Source organism: Toxorhynchites rutilus, chromosome 2 (assembly GCF_029784135.1).
Source record: "Toxorhynchites rutilus septentrionalis strain SRP chromosome 2, ASM2978413v1, whole genome shotgun sequence".
NCBI lineage: Eukaryota > Metazoa > Arthropoda > Insecta > Diptera > Culicidae > Toxorhynchites > Toxorhynchites rutilus.
In genome coordinates this window covers 182324164-182345833 of record NC_073745.1, presented here as the reverse complement: position 1 = coordinate 182345833, position 21670 = coordinate 182324164, and the positions used below count along the sequence as shown (strand labels likewise).

Here is a 21670-nt window from a genome sequence, read left to right as displayed (position 1 = left end):
AAAAAAAGTGGACAGAGTCGGGATAGCAGGAGTATGAACCTTTTTGGAAACTTCTCGATCAATGACGTAAGCCAACACATTGGATAACGTCTGCACTGTGCTGTTAGCGTCGTCGTTATTTAAAATTTCGTCCCAGTTGATTTCATTCAAACCATCAGAGATGCTAGAATAGTCAGCTTTGTAAAAATTGTAGCTAACATACACAGGATAGTCTCTTAACCCTTTCGTTACGAGCGTCGTCTATAGACGACATCCGCGGGACGAGCTGTGTGTACGAGCGTCGTCTTTAGACTACATAAAATTCATACTGCTCTTCGATCACATCAGCGCGATGTGCATACTTTCCGGCGCAGTGCTCCGTACAGGGGAAGCACTTCGACAGAGCACACTGCCGTCATGAAAGGGTTAAAGATGTTTTACTCCTTTCGTACGATATCAGTAATGGAGGATGATACCGTACAACCTTGACTAAAGGGGTCGGCGCTAACACCAGACTAGGAGCTTGGTCTGTAGAACTGACAAAGCACAAGTCCAGAATGCAATTATTTTCATTCGGTTCACTGTTGATCTGTCGAAGAGTGACAGTACTGTAGCTGTCCAGGAACTCCAAGGCGGTTGAGTTAATCTGCGAGTGCGCGGGATCAGCGAATAAGAACCCATTCATCGAAGAACGCCAGCTAAGACACGGGAGATTGAAGTCACCAATAATTATTATTTCGTCGACTGCAGCGGCAAAACCACAGACAGTTTCTACAGATTTGATGTGGTCTCCTATCAAAGAAGAATCATTGATACGATCAGTAGGAAAGTACACCACACAGAAGAAGAGTTTATGACCAACGAGTTCGATTTCCACCCAGACCTGTTCTACAGTGCGCCAAGTGACATTCTCGATAATCCGTGCCTTCAGATCCTGTCGAACTGCCAATAAAACGCCACCTCCAGTTGCTTTACGACTGTTGTACGGGGAACGATGACATCGGAAAACTTCGTAGTACTGACCGAGAATCTGACTTGAGAGAGTTCTATCGTCCAACTTAGTTTCGGAGAACGCAATGATGTCATACGCGCCATCCGATGTTGCCAATAGGTAATTGTTGGCACACGTATTTAGCCATCCACTTTCTGGTAGTTAACGAGGAAATCGTAAAGTTGTGAGTACGACAAGTACTGAGCATTAGTGCGTTGATCAGTCTGGGTAGTAAGCGACGATCGATCAGGTGGAGATAGTCTGAAATCGATTGGCGGAAACCTAATAGTTTTTCAATAATGAAATTTTATCACAAATAAGTTCCGTCACGAGAAGTAAAAAGACCTTTCAGTGTTACCTATCTGCACGTAAATTTTCTCAGATGAATCGGGGAGCACCCGACGATGCTAATCACTGTCCCATGTGGTCCTCTCTCAGCAACAGCGAACGAAGTAAGTATGTATAGAAAATATGATACGAAACGCTTCAGAAGCAAAAGATACATATAGAGTTAGTTAGCAAATATTGAACTCCATACTATTTTATTCAATGTAAACGCAGCTTTTTTCGGATGTCGGAAACGAGCAGGGTAGGAAGAAAATAATAGAAAATTTTCTTATCCACATTGTAAACAAATGTAGGAAGTGTCCAAAACATAACACCACCCAAATAGTGATTTCTTTAGAAACTCGATTCATGGGAACAACGTGGCCGATGTTCTAGGAATCATATAGAGATTTTTACAAAATTAATTTCAAATTTTTTCACAATTTTCAAAAATTATCGAAATCTCAGCACGCGGGCAGAATGACGTATCACGAAATTGTCAAAGCTATTCGCAAGAACCAAATAAATTTCGTTAACATGACTGAACCAAATTGTCCTGTATCGGTAAAACGAAGGTAGAGCAGCTAGCCGTACATAACATAATATAATGTATTGAAGTTATTTTTTCCTGTAGCAATTGTGTTATTTGTCTGGAACCTGTACTTGGAGAACCTAAATTTTTGACGTGTGCTCACAGTTTTCATTCCGACTGTATAGACAGGTGGTTGGAATTGAAAGATGAATGCCCAACGTGCAGACACCGGCTAGACGATAGTGAACCCAGTGAATCTTCGTCTGATGAAGAGATACAGTCGATTGTAGACCTCACCGTTCTTTACCGACCGGAATCAGAATCGAATTCACTTGTCGAGGACAATTCAGAGGAGGAAGAGGAGGAACAATCCGTTCCGAGCTTGGAAAGTTTCTCAGATGGGGATGAAGAGCCCCGTGAACAATCAGAGCCAGATAGTTCAAGCGATGATGATGAAGGACCGGTATATCGATACCCTGTGAATCATTCAAGAAGGCAACAGCGGCGCTCAAGAGGACCATATTCGAGATCTCGATATAATTGATTGTTAAATGGATACATTAGTATTTGTAGGTGTTTAAAATTTATTTTGCTTCCCGATATCCTTGTGTATTTCTCTTCACCCAATCCACCCATGAAACAACGAAACTTTATAAATCATATGTTTAACCCGCGGTCAATAACCGTCTGCAGCTGCAGGTGTGCTTGCTGGAATCCAACGCACATCGAACAGACAGTATGCAGTAAGAAGAAAGACGATGGAAACTGAATGAGGTTGTTTATTTCTACCTCTCTTATTTCTCCACAGTGGACCTTCCCCAACCTTTATGCACTCGCAAAGTTCAGCACAAAATCGATGATTTGCTTCATGTCGATGGATTCCGAACCAGAGACACACAACACGTGGTTTTGGATTTTACCCTGGAACAATAGAATTGTCGACAAAAAAATATTCCCAGAAACATGATTGTTGAATTCGTTAAATTAATGTCTCATTTTTTTCATTCGTGAACATAATTTTTCCGTCGGGTCATGCATGCCAACCATGAACCGGAAATTGATCTAAACTTATTATCATTTTTATCTTTTTTCATGAATTTATATTTGATTTTTGAATATTTCGTTAAACTAATTACTGCAGAATTGAGTTTGTTAGTATTGAAATTATGCTGTAGCTAGCACTGAACAATGAACAATTCAAATACGTTTTCAAAGTGTTGTATTGCTCAGTTATGTGTATATCGATATTGAATCATGCAATATGTGAAAAACACCAAGTATAAATAAAATAAAATAAAAACCATAACTGACCTTATATCCTAAAAAAAACTTTATAATCATAACAAATTCGCACTAATTTGCCATGCTTTTATCGCAAAACTTAAGCACACTCAGCTAGAAAACTTCATGGCTGCTTGTTTCACATCGATGTAGCTTGATCGTTTGTTTTTTGCTCGAATTGTTTGTTTTGTGAGATAGAACTCGATTTGTCAAAATAGTTCAGACACTGGCGCTCCAATAAGCAATATTTTTTTTCACCATTTTAGGTGAGAAAAAATACATAAACAAATCCTGTTTGATGCTATGATTATTTAATTTAAATGTGTCAATGAAGTTTTGGCACAAGTTTTCACTGACCATGTAGAACATCATCGCAGCCAGGTTATAGGTACCATCATCCTCTGTGTCGTCTGTCTGGGAAATAAAGCTACGAGGTTTTCCGGAAAATCACTATGTCACAAAATTGTATTAAATTAATGTTTTAAGCGGCCTCACAGCTTTGTTTCCCAGACAGATGACACAGTGGATGATGGCTCTAACTTGGCTGGGATGATGTTCTACATATTGCGCCATAATATTGAACGTCTATGGGCAACTTTAGTCTTTTTTATCCCTTTTGTTTATTTTAGGCTCATTAGCATTTTAGCTGTAACAAAGCCGAATTTTAATCGTGTACATGTCACATGTTTATCATATATATAATTAGCACATTACACAGTTGCCATTTTTCGGCGTTTAGCGTATTCCCTTGTATACCATTGCATATGGTACACATCTACACAGTAGCCATTTATTAGGCGTGAGAGTTTTCCTTCTGTTCTTCCATTATCCAGTTAGACCGGACAGCGAAGACAGTTGATTGATCATTGTTGAACAGCAGCCTGATTTGCAGAGCAGAGCAGTTGTGTGGATAAATCGATCTTATTTCGACCGTGGATCGGTCTCCATCGCTGATGATTGTTGCGTGGACGTACTTATTCTGTAACAACACAAAAAAGGTCAATGAGGGCCCTGAGTTTTGAACTCACGATCGATCGCTTACTAAGCGAACGCGCAACCAATGTGGCTAGGAAAACCCCCAACTTTAGTCTAATTGGAAAGTGCATATACTGCAGTATAGGTTGTGTTCACCAAGATTCAAAGATCAGATTCAAGCTTCTAAATTCTGACCTGTAGTCGTTTTTTGTATTGTTTACTGGTGTGTAAACATGTGTAACCCCATGGCAGAGTATGGGACTCGCCAACTCAAGTACATCACTACTAAAAGTAACTCCTTATTACTTCGTTATGCTGTTCGATCTCCGTTAATTTAGTAAACCTATTGAGGATGAGGATTCTCTCCGATAGCCCTCCAACTGTATCCTGTAGACATATGAGCGTCTGTATGAAGCTGGATCACCCGCCACCCGGCTTTCCTGGTTTCTGCGACATCAGCTTCTAGATATTGCACTTGCAAGGAAGGTGGCCTTCGTCTAGGCATTTCAGCAGCACCGTTACAAACATATCCGGGAATGGTTGATTCGCCACTTTTGAAGCTATGTTGGGGTTACCATCAGGACCTGGTGCATTTTTATTCTTCATGCTTTTCATCACCGTTACTAGTTCCTCTTAGGAGACAATTACCCTCAAATTTTCAGGATACGATTCCATTGATATCGTTGGACCTCTGATCATCGCCATCACGATATGATGTGCGTTCCCTCATCGAATGACTTCCGCTTCTCGACCCAGTTTTTCATAGTAGTTTGAATTGCTCATTTCCATTACGCACTCTAAAGCGGCTCCAGCCACACGAAACCCACCATACACTCATCTCTGACACAAGCAATTCTAGCTCTCTAGATGCGCCTTCTGGTGCTATTTGGACGACAACTCCAACTGACGAGCTGCAGAAGGTGACGTGGATGATGGATTGGCGGTCGTTCCTGCGAATAGTATTGGTGGTACCATCTTTCATCGACACATTATTCGGCTTAGCAATAGCTTCTAGGAAGCTCTGCTTGTGTTGATGCAATTGCTTCCCCACTCAGCGAATCCCCTCCGGAGACGACTGGCTTCCAACCAATGAGCTTCCCTGTGAAGCGGCGCTCCTCGTCACAAAGGATGTAGACTATCTGAGCGTCTGTCTGAGCGTCTGAGCGACCATGGAGGTGCGGCTAAAAATAACGTCTATTCCCCATGTTAGGGGCGGCTAATCATTGTCCTCGTGTCGACGTGGGACTCTAAACAGAACTGTGCACGATGGTTCTCCGGCGGGACAGGGGGTTGGGTCGCACTAGAAAGCTAATTGTGCTACAAATAACGAAGAAGATAATAGGAACCGGAACAATTGGCAACGACCTGGGGCACAATAGGGAACTTAGAATATAGTTACTGCTATCCGGATTGCGATCGTTTACGACGCGCTACAACCACGCACCTTCGAAGTCGTAGCACTGCAGGAACTATACTGGACAGGACGAGCGGACGACAGGACAGTTGTGGTATCACCAACGAGCTGGGAACCGGCTTTCTAATACTGGGAAAGATGCCGTAATGTATTATTGGCCGGCATCCGATTAGCATTAGGATCTGCAAGTTGAGGATGGAGGACCGTTTCTTTGACTACAACATCATTAATGTGCACTGCCTACACGAAGGATGATCCAACGACGAGAAGGAATCTTTCTACACCCAGCTGGAGTAGATATGTTCGCATCTACCACAGTGCGAATATACATTTGGATCACAGTACAGCTGGAAATAGGAATACTTACAAAAAATGAGGAATACACGACCCGCCATAAATAGCAGCGCTTTGTTGGCACTGAGGACTGCGGCTCCGATTCGAAAAAAAAGAGTGGTTTGATGGCATCAAGGATTCTTCGCGTTGTAGTAACGACACACGAAAGTTTTACGAGACGTGGAGCAGTTCGTGCAAAGCTCGGGTAAAGGTGATTGAAAGATGGACGCACTGTTTCAACGAGCATTTCAATGGCGATATAGCAGAGAACCATAATGGCATTGTAACAAAGCTGAGGGTACGCACGTAAAATGACCGAATACCAGCCCCGATCTCCAGGAAGTTGAGCAGGAAATCGATCGACTGAAGAACAACAAAGTAGCTGGAATTGATCAACTACCTAGCGAACTGTTCAAATGCAAGTTACTCTCCCAAGCTATGTCAAATTATGCAAGACTACGGTTTCCTGGGTAAACTTATACGGTTAGTCAGCGCGACGATGAATCGAGCTATGAGTGAGTTGTTCGAGTGTCGAAGACACTCTTGTGTCCCTTCGAATATCCAAGGATGTACTGTAACCAAACGTTGGGTTACAATGCAAAATTTGGTGGGAAGGCCAACCGTCTGTTGGGACCTCAGCAACATTGTGAATACATTTTGTAAAATATTTGTTTGTGCTGTCTTGTCATTTGAGAAATTTACAGTTCATGTCCACATCTTGTGTTTGACTTAATGTTATTTCTCATATGACAATAAAAAAAGTAGTATTGGGAGTCGGTGATTAACTGTCGTAGAAAAGATGACGTATGAGTCCAATTATTGCAATAAACCAAATAAACAGTTAATCGCAGACCCCCAGGTTGGTGTTTCACAATAGATTATTTTTTCGTTAGTTAGTTTTTTTGTATTTATTTATTTAGTAATAGGGAAGAAAGATATTTATTTATTTATTTACTTATTTATATATTTATTTACTTATTTATTTAGTTATTAATTTATTTATTTATTCATTTATTTATTATTCATCTATTTATTCAATTATTTATTTATTTATTTATACATTCAAAGTTTATTTACAATTGCGTGTTTGATTTATTCAGTTCATTGTTTATTTATTCATTTATATGCAAGTGCTAGGTTTAATTGTCCAGGTATAGCATGCTACCTTAAATGTTTATTTATTAGTCGTGACACCAACCGAAACCAATAGTATTAAGTTGTGTTTGTATTGTCGGAGTAGTCGACGCCTTCTCTGTCATCGAATCGAAAGGGGGACGGCTCGGTGTATGAATTGGAAACGACCCTGAGTGGAAAAATACCAGGGAACCTGAATAGGGTCGAGAGCTTCAATAGGTTGAAAGAATTTCAAAAGACGAGCAAAGAATTTAAAAAGGAGAGAAAAGCGTTGAGAGGAGAAAATTAGCGAGGATTCGGGAGTCTTCGCGAAGATTTGGAACAGCACGGACGCAGTTGTTATCGCTGCTGAAACATTAAAAGAATCCCGCCACCTAAAAGGGATCCGGTTATCCGTGCTCGTGAGCTAGCATAGCAATTTTGCTAGGCTCTTAAAAAGAGGTTCCGGAACCGTGTGTAAAGAAATCACAAGCCGTCTCAACTCTCTGACCGACTAGTGTCGCCGGCCATCGTGACATCCGGCCGTGCGACGTGAGAAATAAATTTGATCCCCCATCGTCGTGTGACCGTCCTTGAGTCCTGCCGACGCCGTCCCGTTCCCGCCATCGCCTGTTCCAGCCCTCGAAGAAGAGCCGGAAGTCGACCAACGCAGCGAACGGCCGCAACGAAACCGGTGAGCTCGAGCCATAAAAAAAACAAAATTTGTAATAAAACAAAAAAATACATGTATAGAAATCAATTTATTTCTTAAGCGTGAATTGTGTGGCCATCCAAACCGCGGTGTTCTTTGTTTGTTAGGTTTTACGTAGCAAGTCTTGTTTTCCGCCGACAATAAAAAGTGTTGTAATTGTGCTTTTCTACCATTCTGTTCCGTGTTCCGCGTCGCGAGTTATTGTTCGAAGTTTCCCCAGAGGTCCCTCAACAGACGACCCAAGCTGCGTCGAAAGAACCAAGTAGAAGTAGAAAACTATCAATTGGCGCCCAACGAAAAATAGGGGGAAAAAGTGGTTCTCTTTATGGCCTGAAGAAAATCCCTTTTTCCGAATGGTCTCCGGGGGAAATTTCAAATAATTTAAAATTATTTTCAATACTCGCGAAGTCGTCAGGTGAATTCATTGTTCTGAAATCTACCTGGAAAAAAAATGTTTTTGATTGGTGAGTGTGCGGATTGTTCAAAGTTAGGAACACAGTTCGTGTGAATGCCTCTAACTAAAGTTGGCGAGCAAAGTCACGGATTAGTAGAGCGTCCCGGCTACAAATTTAATAAAAATACTTGTCGAAAAAGTGAAGAGAATTCGGAACTGATTCGTAATTTCTAACATCACCGTTACGTTTGAAAAATAAAAATTTAATAATTAGTATTTTTCTTCCTATTTTCAAATATTGTGAATAAATTCTTTTTTTTTTTGCTATTTCTCTATTATTTAATTCTACTTCTTCAATTAATTATCCTTGGTTACTTTTTCTGATTAAATTTCTTTCATATTTTGCATTAAATTTTGAACACAGCATTGGTAATTTTTTATTTATAAAATTTTGTAGAACAAAAAGTGAATCATATTTTCTCGGCTTAGAATGGCATCTTCGCGTTTAACATTTGATAACGCGTGTGAATTACTGCTAAAGTGGTACTATCAGATGAGAGTTGAGTTTCTGACGGACGACGAGCTCAATCATGAGCTGATATCAAGAGTCGTGCTGATAGATGAAAGTTCCAATGTTTCGAGAAAACGTAAGATGTTGCGTGATCGGTTGAAATCCGAGCGTGATGGTACAACTGAAAAAAAGTCAGTGGTTGGTGATGAAACGGTGGAGGTAGAGACATGCTCCCAAAAGTTTGTCGAGATTAAAACGGCCCTCGATTTGTGCACGGAAGAAGAAAATAAAAATCAATATTTATCACGGTTATTACATCTTGGTGTGCGAGTGTGAGTGTTAGTGACCAGTTCTCGTGGATCACCGAATTCATATAGTCATATGCAAAATTTGATGGTCGATGTGGTGGAGATTTTAGAACCTCATTTTGAAAAATTAACTTTACCACTAGAGGGCGAAGAAATTTTAGAATTGAGCTCTAATGTTCAGGAGCTTCATGTGGCTAACGTTGAGGAGCACGAACAAACTTCCCAGACACGTTCGCGTCGAAGAACGTATCTTAGTCAGGATGACCTAGACTGGATTCATTCTCTACAAAACAGAATCATGGATTTAGAGAACGAACTGAAATTTCGCAAGGAAGGTAAAAACGTTGCAACGCAAACTTCTTCGTGTCAGGTTCACCTTCAGCAACAGACTTCCTATCTGAACTCTAATCCTCATCATTTTCAGTTCGATGGTAACCCATCCATTCAAACAAATGGCCGCATTCAAGTGCCAAATTCTCACGACATTTTTCAAAGTTTTGCTCCACAACAGTATCCATTTTCATCACAAAGAAAAACTTCTAACTATAATTTAGTTCCCAGTTTCAATTCAGCGATTCCAAATGTTTCCCGCAATTCATTCCCAAATTTCCCAGAAAATGAACCTTTTCGAGAAAACATCAATATAAATTCCATACCTGCTTCGAATAATTTCCTGAACTGTCCTCCATATCAATTCCATTCATCAAATTACAATCGTCCTTTCCAATCGCGTCGTACTTTGCCAGTTTCGAAGTGGAACATAACAAAGTATAGTGGAGACGATCAGGGATTGAAATTAAACGAATTTTTAGAACTGGTTCAAGCCCTCTCGCAAGCTGAACAAGTATCTGAACAAGAACTTTTTGAGTCAGCGATTCATTTATTCGGAGGATCGGCTCTAAAATGGTACATGACTCAGCGATCGACTGGCAGATTATTAAATTGGCAACATTTAGTGTTTGAGTTGCGAAAAACTTACATGCACCCAGATTTGGATGCATTAATTAAAATGAAAATTTACCAGCGACGCCAGCAAAAATTCGAGTCCTTCCATGAGTACTATTTTGAAATAGAGAAATTGTTTCGGACGATGAGCGTACAAATACCTGATTATGAGAAAGTACAAATACTTCAACAAAACATGAGAGTGGATTACAAACGACAAATGACCTTTATTCCAATTATCGATCTTGAGACGCTGGTGGCTGCTGGTCAGAAGTTAGATGCTTTAAACTTCTCAGCATACAATAAAGTTTTCGGACCTGAGAGATCGGTCCAAGCTGTGGAAGGCGGACCCAACGTGAAAAATAAAAAGAAATTTTCCCAGCAGCAAACGTCCGGACAGGTAGCGTTAGCACAACATCAGCAATATAGCCAGGGAAGAAGCAATCGGAACAGTGCACCACATTCCCTCAATTCACCTCCTCATCCTAAACCGTATCCAAATTCGAATATCAAAAACAACTCTATCCTTCAACCTGTTCAGAAAACTGCGAAGCCGATCATCGACTCACAAACGGCAGGACCTTCTGCACCCCGCCCACAGTTAACACTAGAAGAATTGGTGAATGGACATATCCCTCCACCATCCAATACTTGTTTTAACTGCGGTAGGGATGGACACCATTCGGTCATGTGCAGACAACCGCGTGGAATATTTTGTTTCAAGTATGGGCTCAAAGGCTTCCCAACAAACTTTTGCCCGTTTTGCCTAAAAAACGGGTCACTGGCGGGCTAAAATCGCCGCTCGCAAAACCCCGAAGCGTAAGCCAATTTTCTTCTACAGAGTCTACTCTTTCTAGATTTTGGGAGTCAGTCACTCCTGACCACTACGCAGATTCCGCTGAAATATATCAAATTTCCTATCCATTTCTCCACGATAACCGACCGTACGTTTCAGTTAATATTCAAGGTTTATCGATTCAGACTCTCTTAGACAGTGGAAGTAATTTCACACTCATCAGTGAGAATCTATTTTCAAAATTACGTCATAAGAGACTCTCACGCGTAGAAATATCCGCCCTGCAATCCGCTAGCGGGGACTTCCTTCAAGTTCTTGGTCGCGCTTATCTCCCTTTCCTGTTCAACGACGATACTAAAATAATTCCTACTCTTGTGGTGGCTAATCTGTCTCATCAATTGTATTTGTGGAATGGATTTTTGGAATAAATTCCAGATTCACCCAACAATGTTAAGGGACAGTAGCAAAAAAAAACGAAGTGGTTGCTACTATTCATTTACCTAGTAGGGAATCGGTGCTGACGAGTGAAGAAATTAGGGAGATCGAAGACGTGAAAAAGTTATTTCTAGCAGCGAAGGAAGGACAGTTGACCTTGACGTCTCTCGCTCAGCATAAAATTGTGCTGCAAGACGATTGGAAAAATAAACCACCTGTGCGTCAATTTCCGTATACGATGTCTCCTAAGATTCAAGGTTTGGTGGCTATTGAACTTCAACGACTTTTGGACATCGTTATCCTAGAAAGAAGCAGCTCAGATTGGTCGTTAAACTGCGTACCGGTAGTGAAACCCAATAAAGTTAGGCTTTGTTTAGACGCACGCAAAATCAATGAGAGGACCGTGAGGGACGCCTACCCTTTGCCCCATCCGGGAAGAATATTGGGTCAACTTCCAAAAGCGAAGTACCTTTCAACTATTGACCTCTCAGAAGCATTCCTCCAAGTTCCATTGGAGAGAGAATCGCGGAAGTACACAGCCTTCAGTGTACAGGGAAAAGGGTTATTTCAATTTACCCGTATGCCGTTTGGCCTCGTGAATAGTCCGGCTACTTTGGCCAGATTAATGGACAACGTTCTTGGGCATGGGGAACTAGAGCCGAATGTTTTCGTTTACCTTGACGATATCATCGTGGTAACGGAAACATTCGAGCATCACTCACGGCTTCTCACTGAGATTGCGTGTCGTTTAAGCAAAGCCAACCTGAGTATTAACTTGGAAAAGTCCCAGTTTGGAGTCTCTGAAATTCCCTTCCTAGGATATCTTCTTAGCACAGATGGTCTTCGGCCCAATCCTGACAAGGTTCGCCCCATTGTCGAGTATGAGCGACCGAATACCGTCACAAAGCTTAGAAGGTTTCTAGGAATGGCGAATTATTATCGGAGATTCATTTCAGACTTCAGTGGGGTCACAGCCAGCCTCACTGATTTACTTCAAACCAAATTGAAAACAATAAAATGGAATGAAGATGCCGAAAACGCGTTTTGCCAAATAAAGGAGCTTCTTATTTCCGCTCCCATTCTTGGCAGTCCTGATTTTGACCAAGAGTTTGTAATTCAAACTGACGCCAGCGATGTTGCAGTTGCAGGTGTTCTTACCCAGCAACTAGGGGATGTAGAGCGTGTTATCGCGTATTACTCGCACAAACTTACAACCCCTCAAAAAAAATATCATGCTGCCGAGAAGGAAGCTTTGGCAGCAATCCTGGCCATTGACGCTTTTAGGGGATATGTGGAAGGCTACCACTTCACCTTGGTCACGGATTCGTCAGCATTAACCCACATCTTAAACACCAAATGGAAGGTAGGATCACGCTGTAGTAGATGGGCCTTAAATTTGCAGCAATACGACATGACTGTAATTCATCGCAAAGGTAAAGACAATGTCGTACCTGATGCCCTGTCACGAAGTATTGCTGCGGTAATCGAGCCTACACAGTCGTGGTACACTTCCCTGGTGAATAAGGTGAGGGATAATCCAGACAAATTCGTTGATTTTAGGTTGGAAGGAAATAATTTGTACAAATTTGTTACCGCTCGTGACATACCATATGACTCACGCTTTGAGTGGAAATTGATTCCTCCTGTCGAGAAAATTCCGACAATCCTCGAGGAACATCACGATTTTTGATTCCATCCTGGATACGACAAAACGCTCGCCAGAATTCGTCAACGTTTCTATTGGCCAAGGATGACTGTCGATATTCGTAATTATGTCCGCCAGTGTGGGACGTGTAAAGAAGTTAAAGCTGCTTCTGTTCCGATAGTACCTGAAATGGGAGGTATGAGATTAGCGAATAGACCCTGGCAAATCATCTCAGCTGATTTTATTGGCCCTCTTCCCCGTAGTCGACGGGGTAACCAGCATTTATTGGTAGTTTCTGATTACTTCTCGAAATGGGTGATGATTCAGCCTGTGAAAGCTATCAGTAGTTCAGTATTGTGTACGATTCTGAAAGATCAGTGGTTCCTCAAAAATTCTGTCCCTGAAATTATAATCACAGATAATGGGAGCAGCTTTCTTTCGAAGGAATTCAAGGAACTCATTGATCGATTCAGTATCACTCACTGGCTGAACTCCCGTTACCATTCACAGGCGAACCCCGTTGAGAGGGTAAACAGGACTATCAATGCAGCAATCAGAACATACGTGAAGGAGGACCAACGCTGCTGGGATACAAGAATACCCGAAGTGGAAACGATACTCAATACGAGTGTCCATTCGTCGACAGGGTTCACGCCATTTTTACTAACTCATGGTCACGAGTTAGCTGAAGCAGGAACTGACCACAAGTTGGCACGTCACTAGCAATCGATCTCTTCGGAGGTAATTGAAGATCGACGCAAATTAATGTTCCCGAAAATTTATGAACTGGTTTCACGTAACCTCCAAAAGGCATATCAGTCGTCCAAACATAATTATAATCTCCGTCATCGTCAGTATGCGAAACCATTCGTGGATGGTCAGCTGGTATATCGCCGGAACATGAAGCCATCGAACGCTCTGCAGCATTATAACGCCAAGTATGGACGTTAATTTCTTCCGTGCCGCATCAGGACTAAATTGGGTTCATCGTCATATGAACTCGAGGATCTCCAAGGCAAACGTTTGGGAGTATGGCCTGCCGCGCACATAAAACCAAGTTAATTAAACTCAATCGTTCATCACATTCTCCTATATTTCGTTTTAATACCTACAAGAATCAGCACTGTTTGTACAAGGTCTCAAAAAATTGGAGAGGGTCAGGTCAGCGACGTGCTGATTTGGTGTGGAGTTGTTCAAAATCAAGATAATTGGTTCCAGCAGGATTTCACAGACTGAATATACTGAGATTCTCTTTTGACATGCCTGTTTTCGTTCTATTTAAAATTTTTGTGTTATATGGACAATTACTCATTCAATGCAACTGTTACACGTGAATTTCAGACACCCATTTCGTATAAAGAGGATGCGTTGCGACATCTCATATTAACGGGTGGCAACTAAAATGTTGAAATTTCTTTCTCAAGCTGTTAAAAAAATGAAAAATACTTCCAGAAGATCTGATTTATTGGATTTATTGGGGCGTTTTACGACCTTCATATCAGTTTTGCGAATGCATCTGTCAACTCTACCAATCAATTATGTTTGCGATTCGTGGGTCTCCAGTTATTTTTGTACACCAAAAAACTCAAATTCCCGAAGAAAACTTCGATTGGACGACAGTGAGGTAGATTTGTCGGGTTGGAGGTTTCGGTACAAATTAGTATTCAGGAACGATTGTGTTTTTTCTGGAGTGATGCATCAGGCCAAAACTTATTGTTCATCTGCATACATCATTCATTTTTTAAAGCGAGTTCAAAAGTGTCTTCAAACATTCGTTCTGGTGGACATTTTGATTTATAGCCAATCTAGAGAGCTTGAACCATGGCTAAGAAATACCTCTCTTTGAAATGGTGATGTACAGCACCACCTTCTGTTCAAATTTATGTTTGAACTTTTATTATATTAGGCTGTCAAAAAAGTCCTGCGGTATTTTTTTTGAATTTTCATTTGTTCATAAAATTAGTTACAATCATCTGTTTTAGGTCAAATATGCGCCGTTTTGTTCGATGACTTGTTCCCAACGAGATGCCAACTTCATAATACCCCTGTTATAGAAGCTCGCTTCCTTATTGGCAAAAAACTCGGATAGCCAATTTTCACAGGCCCCTTTGGTGGCTAACTTCTGACTACCTAGCTCGTTCGCAATGGACAAAAACAGGTGGTAGTCACTTGGTGCAAGGTCCGGACTATACGGCGGATGCAAAAGAACCTACCATCCGAACTCCCGGAGCTTCTGGCGCGTCACCAAACAAGTGTGTGGCCTGGCGTTGTCCTGATGGAAGACAATGCGGCCTCTGTTTATCAAAGATGGCCTCTTCTTCATGAGTGCTACCTTCAAGCTGTCCAGTTGTTGGCAGTACAGGTCCGAATTGAGCGTTTGGCCCTAGGGAAGCAGCTCATAATAGATTATTCCTTGACAATCCCACCAAACACACAGCAGAACCTTCCTGACCGTTAAAGAGTGCTTGGCCACCGTCTGAGCCGCTTCAGCGGGCTCCGACCACGACCGTTTGCGCTTCACGTTGTCGTAAGTGACCCACTTTTCATCGCCAGTCACCATCCGCTTCAGAAACGGGTCGATTTTGTTGCGATTCAGCAGCGATTCACATGCGTCGATACGGTCAAAGATGTTTTTTTGCGTCAACATGTGTGGCACCCATACATCGAGCTTCTTTGTGAATCCAAGCTTCTTCAAATGGTTAATAACGGTTTGATGACTTATCCCCAGCTCTTGGCCGATGCTACGGCTGCTACTATGCCGGTCTTTCTCGACTAATTCAGCGATTTTGTCACAATTTTCGACGACAGGCCTTCCGGAGCGTGGCGCATCTTCGACGACCTCTACAACAGAACGTTGAAACCATCGTTGTGCGGTGGAAATGGAAACTGTATCGAGTCCATAAATTGCACAAATTTTATTGGCGATACAATGAATACAACTAGAACTACGCGCTTACAACGACACCTCGCGGAAATACCGCAGGACTTTTTTGACAGCCTAATATGTTCGGAGATGCAGTAGAGCTATCCATGGAATGGTATCGATCGTTTCGGGAATGTACGTCTTCAAAAGAGGGAAGTAAGTTTCATCATCCAAAACAAACTATTTTCCGGAATATTTTTTATCAACCAGCGACACTGGGATTTCATCGTCGAAAACTGTTTATCAGTGTATTCCTCTTGTATTTTTTCGGAACATTATTCTTATTTATTCTGACTCTGACTCTGACACTCTTTGCCGAGATTTCTGTGCAGTTCGTGGAACTAGTGACTTTCAAAAAATTCCAAAATTTTGGTTAACATTTGTTATCTAGGGCTCTTAAAAATGGAGATATGATTTTTTTTTAATTATGAAAATTGAACACTTTGCGAAGTCGTAACCATTCAAGATATAAACATTTTTAACTTTGAATTCAATTTTTGAGTAAGATTTTGAACGGTGTATCTCAAATGTTCTTTTTCCTAAATAGTTCATTAATTTTCCAACAACTTTGCTGTACATCATATTTTAATCGGACGTTTGGATTTCGAGTTACGATTTTTGAAAACAATAAAAAAGAATAATGATTCTGCCTACGCCCTCCTAAAAATCAGTCATAATTAAAATTGGGCATATGATCATTTTTTATCCAGAATATATTTTCATTAAGGTTCATATGACGTCAGCCTGACGGGGCCGGGAGTTCAATATTTCGACAATGTTTGCCTTACAACTATGTTAGTAATATGTAACCAATTACTTGCGGTTGGCTCGAAGTTAGTATTACAAGCAGGGCTCGGCATAGTCATAGTCAACTGAGGATAATCGACTGACTAGCCGACTGACTATATCCGTAGTCAGTTAGTACTGGCTTTTGGCTTCTTCACGCAGTTTCTCCGCCAAAACGTCTGAACAGTCAGTCGGGCGTTTAGTCGCTATCTCCCTCTGCCGACTCGACTATATATGGCTTGTATATATTGTATTTTGAAGTGACTTCCTTCAAAACGTATTCGTTTCTCTCTCTCTTTCCCATGTATCTATTTATTTATTTATTTATTCATTTATTATTTTATTTATTTATTTTTTTTATTTATTTATTTATTTATTTATTCATTTTCGTCAAACAAATGTAGACTACATACTTATATATTAATGTTACAATGTTTTTCTTAAGTTAAATATTATTCCTACGGTACATGTTTCTTTTTAGCTGTTTTTTTTATTCATTGTTGTGTCAATTAATTCGCAGTTCTGCTTGAATATACGCATCATGCGATTGATATGAGCGTTGTTTGCATAATTTGTTCTGGATGTTTTGGTTAGAAACAAATTGTTCTTGATTGACACCCAGGTACATAGAAATTTAATTTTTCTTGTAATTCAGCTGATTGTACTCGTTGCGAAATTAGATCATTAACAAAAGAAAGCATTGCAAATCGTGGAGGCGATCTGGCGTAGTGGTAACATACATGCCTCTCACGCTAAAGGTCACGAGTTCAATTCTCACTCCCGACATTCTTCCAAAAATGGAAGTAAAAAGTGACGAACCAGCCAAATGAGTTGAAAATCACTATAATACAGATAAAAAAAAAAGCATTGCAAATTTACGGCGTTCCTTTAGTGATTGGATGTTCATGAGCATGCAGCGTGCTTCATATGAAGGAAGTGGAAAAGAGGTCCAGTTCAACTTACGGAGTGATAAGAGAAATTGTTTCTGGACTGACTCTATGCGTTCTTCATGTACGACCATATACGGGTTCCAAACGATGTTACAGTATTCCAGAATGTGCCTTACGTATGTGATATACAAAAGCTTGATTGTGTATGGGTCCTGGAAGTTATGTGAGAAGCGTTTGACAAAGCTTAACACACTATTTGCCTTATTGATTACAGAGTTGTAGTGTTCTATGAATGTGAGCTTATAGTCCAGGACGACGCCTAGATCTCTAACTATTTCACATTTCTCTACATTTTGATTTCCAAGACGTATTACAATATTTGGTACATGATTTTTTCTGCTAAATGTAATGGAGTTGCATTTTTTTACATTCAGTTTTAGTAGATTTTCATTACACCAATTATGGAAACACATATTTCGTTTTGGAATGCTTCGATTGCGTTTTCATTACCAATTTCCGCGAAAAGCTTCATGTCGTCTGCATACACAAGTACATTTATACGCTTGATAACGAAGGAGATGTCATTAACGTACAGAATGAAAAGAAGAGGACCAAGATGAGAGCCTTGTGGGACTCCCGAAGTGACTTTTACTGGATTTGAGAGAGAATTTTGAAAATGAACAATTTGTTTACGATTTGTTAGATAAGAATTCAGCCAGTTTAAGAGTCCTTGTTCCATTCCAATTTTCTGCGATTTGAAGAGTAGTAATGGATTGTCGATGCGGTCAAATGCTTTACTGAAGTCAGTGTAAAGAGCATCTACGTGTTTGCCATTTTCCATTGCATTCAAAATAAAAGTCACAAATGCCAACAGATTAGTTGCCGTTGAGAAGCCATATTGCATACACGTTATTCTATTCTTTACTTGTTGGAAGATTTTTTCATTCACTATTACTTCGAATAGTTTAGGAATGCAAGAGATAATGGCAATTCCACGATAATTACGTACGTCAGATTTAGCGCCTGATTTAAAGATAGGTACCAAAAAAGATTGTTTCCATTTTTCTGGGAATATTCCAGTTTGTAGTGACATATTAAAAATGCAATATAAGGGAAGGGTGAGTTCCTCAGCCAGGTTCTTCAGAAATACAGGTGCTATTCCGTCAGGTCCTGGTCCTTTCGTTACATCTAATTTCTTTAATGCATGGCATATTTCTTGTTGTGAAAGATAGTTTACCGATATGTCATTTGGATATTCCGGTAAAAATGAAAAGTAGTCCCGATCGCGGTTTTCTTCGGAAAATGTAATATATACTTCCTGAAAAAAAATTGCAAAGAGATTACAAATTTCGTTCGAAGAATTCCCTACATCTTCATCGAGATGCATCTGCGATGGAAAGTTATTGCTTTTGAGCTTAGACTTTACGTAATTAAAGAATTTCTTCGGACATGGTTTGACTTCTGTTTCGACCTTTCTATTATACTCTTCGTGTGCACTTTTAATGGCAAAATTTAGTTCTTTGGAAATATTCTGATATTCCAGCAAATTTTGATTACTTTTGTCTGTTTTGTTTTTTTCGTGTGTTTTTTGTTTTCTATTCTTTAAATTTCTCATTTGAGCGTTATACCAAATAGGATATTTGCTGGTTGAATTTCTTCGTCTTCTTTTCTTTGGCACAATTTCTGATATTATGTTATTCAGAATTTCGTGAAGAATATGTACGGATAAGTTGACATCTCATTCGCTGTTTATAAAGTATGTATAAGTATGCCATCCTATGGCTTGTAGGCCACATTTGATTGCTTCAAAGTTCGTCTTGTTGTATTCCGGTACTTCTTCGTACTCCCAGTCGATGGGCAATTGTCTGTTATGTACAAAGATTGAGTATTCAATTGTTGTGTGAAATTTTTCATTTTTCCAAAGGGGAGTCATGGACTCATTCACACAAAAGTCGTCGGTGATGTTAGTAAATAATAATTTTGGGAATTTTTTACGTGATTTATTTGATTAAAATCGAGATGCGCAATTTATTTATAGCAAATATGTGTACTTCACCAGCCATAGATAATTTTGCCCAAACATGTTCAAATTCTTTATGTTTTTCGGTTATAAGTTCTTCAAAAGTGAAATTTGCATTAATGGCAATGAGAACCCCTCCTCCAGACTTCTTCTGAGATAACGATAAGTTGCGGTCGTGCCGGAATACATTAAAATTATTTCCAAAAATTCCTTCGCTTCTTACGCTTTCGTCCCAGCTAGTTTCAGTTGCAAGAATAACATTGAAAAAAGCGGGTAAAATATTTTGATAAATTTCTTTCATTTTTGCTGAGCTTTTCATGCGATTGATATTTTGACAATATATCAAAATTTCAGTCGGATTCTATTGAGAAGGCGAAGAAGTTTCCTTCAGACTAATTCTACTTACTTTACTATTTTTTCGACTACTAATTCCCTGTAAAGGGCGCATCAGCGTCGTTGAAAACTTTGCGGACTGTAGAATTTTGTTGCTGCTTCCCTAGTATGTTGTAGCCGTTGCGTACGTTCACTGGACAGTAATGCTCGGTGTGTTTTGAGGTCTGCCAAGGTGTCAATGCGTGAAATTCCCAGTTCTTCGTGCACTTCCAGGAAAATTTCACGCAAAAGGTTTATGTCTGTTGGTAGACCTTCAGCTGCGAGCATTACAGATGTACTAGTTCTTGTTATTAGGAGGTCGCATTGAGTCCAGAAGATACTTCTCCAGGTGCTGAATTCGGTTCTGCAAGTGTTGGCGGAATGGAATTTGCATTTGACGTTCGTTGGATATTGTTGTAATGTGACTGGTTTTCTGCTCGGTACGGGTTGATTGTTTCGCCCTTCCTGAAATTGATAAATTTCGGGACCGAGAGACCAGCAATTGGATGGTCGGTGATGTTGGTGGGTCAGCAAAATGTACTTTTGCTGAGGCCAGGCGTTCCTTATCCGATTTCTCGGCGCGTCCGTGTTGGTTCTTATTGTTCGCTTTGTTGCGAATGTGCTGGCTGCTGTTGCGTGCAATTTGCTTTCTTCGCTTCCTGTTCAGTTTTGTTTTTTCTGCGGCTTTTTCTTGAAGCCTACGAATTCGTTGTTTGGTGTCGAACTCCGACCAGTCTGGTTTCCAATGCCATTTATGGTCGAAGCGGCGCCATCCTGGAGAGGTATGGTCTTCCTTCGTATGGACTATTTTTATGGATGCGCGGCTTTCAGATAATTCCTCTTCTAAGCTTGGAGTTGGCTTGGCAGTGTGGGAGGCACAAGAAAAAGACAATGCACTTGCCATTTCTTCCATTTGCGTTTTTACTTCACACGCCAGTGTTATGAGTGAATCCGTTATTTCCGTTTTTAGGGTCTCGAATAATTGGGGCAGGAGGTCGATGGAGTTTGTTGTTGCTGTTTGTTTTGATTCCAGTTCCGCTACTGCTGCTGATGCCGCTAATTTTGCTGCTGATGCTACTGCTGAGCTGTTGTCCGTTGGGGCTATTTCTAATAGTGCGCTATTTTGTACGCCTAATACTAACTAATACTAACGCGAAGACCTTTATAGCATACTTGATAAATGTCTAAGTTCGTTGGTTTGAATTCACGATGGGTAGAAAATAAACCGTCCAACTACTTTTTTGCATCAGGAATCAAGTTTTCGTTCCTCTTTAAATGGACGTACAATAAGATTGCATACGCGGTTATAAAATTAGTGTCAGGGGGAAATGGAAATGTGGATTGAAGTCAGTTGAATGAAGAGGCAGATTTGTATTCATTAGTCGAGTCAGTTAAAATAACCACTGACTGGACTAGTTCACCAATCATCCTCGCTAGTCAACGCTAGTCAATTCATTTTCTAGTCAAGTCATTTTTTTGTTGGCGGTGACTGCCGAAGCAGCTCTAGTCGAAGCGGAGCTACTAGGAGTAGAGTCGGTCTTCATTTTTCACCGTCGAAGATTTCGGGCCCTGATTACAAGTGTTCTCATAATTAGGATGTTGCAGTCTGCAATGCTCTGTACGTGTTCCCGACACGGGATACTTCTATTGGGAAGCAGCTGATCATTAATCAGCAACGCCCCCCTAGTTTTTTTTATATCTGTATTATAGTGACTTTCAACTCATTTGGCTGGTTCGTCACTTGTACTTCCATTTTTGGAAGAATGTCGGGAGTGAGAATTGAACTCGTGACCTTTAGCGTGAGAGGCATGGATGTTACCACTACGCCAGATCGCCTCCACACGCCCCCCTAGTCTGTAACCCATATCTAGCGTGGCGTGTTTTCCCGACTCGAGGAATCCAGGATAGAATGGTCAATAGCCGGCAGAATTATCAGCTCGTGTAGAGTTGTCATGAGCGGTACAATCCACCTTCGCCCCGTGTATCTG

At 40.6% G+C, this 21670-nt stretch overlaps 2 protein-coding genes across 3 annotated transcripts in view; one reads left to right on the top strand and one right to left on the bottom strand.

Moving 5' to 3' along the window:
* Positions 1 to 21670, bottom strand: part of LOC129765304 (uncharacterized) — a 163165-nt gene that overhangs the window by 127093 nt on the left and 14402 nt on the right. The gene's annotated exons all lie outside the window — the stretch shown is intronic.
* Positions 1779 to 2392, top strand: LOC129765306 (E3 ubiquitin-protein ligase RNF13-like). The gene is made up of 2 exons (XM_055765472.1): positions 1779 to 1872; positions 1932 to 2392. Exons 1-2 carry the CDS (start codon positions 1835 to 1837, stop codon positions 2371 to 2373), a joined length of 480 nt encoding a protein of 159 aa, XP_055621447.1. The 5' UTR covers positions 1779 to 1834; the 3' UTR covers positions 2374 to 2392.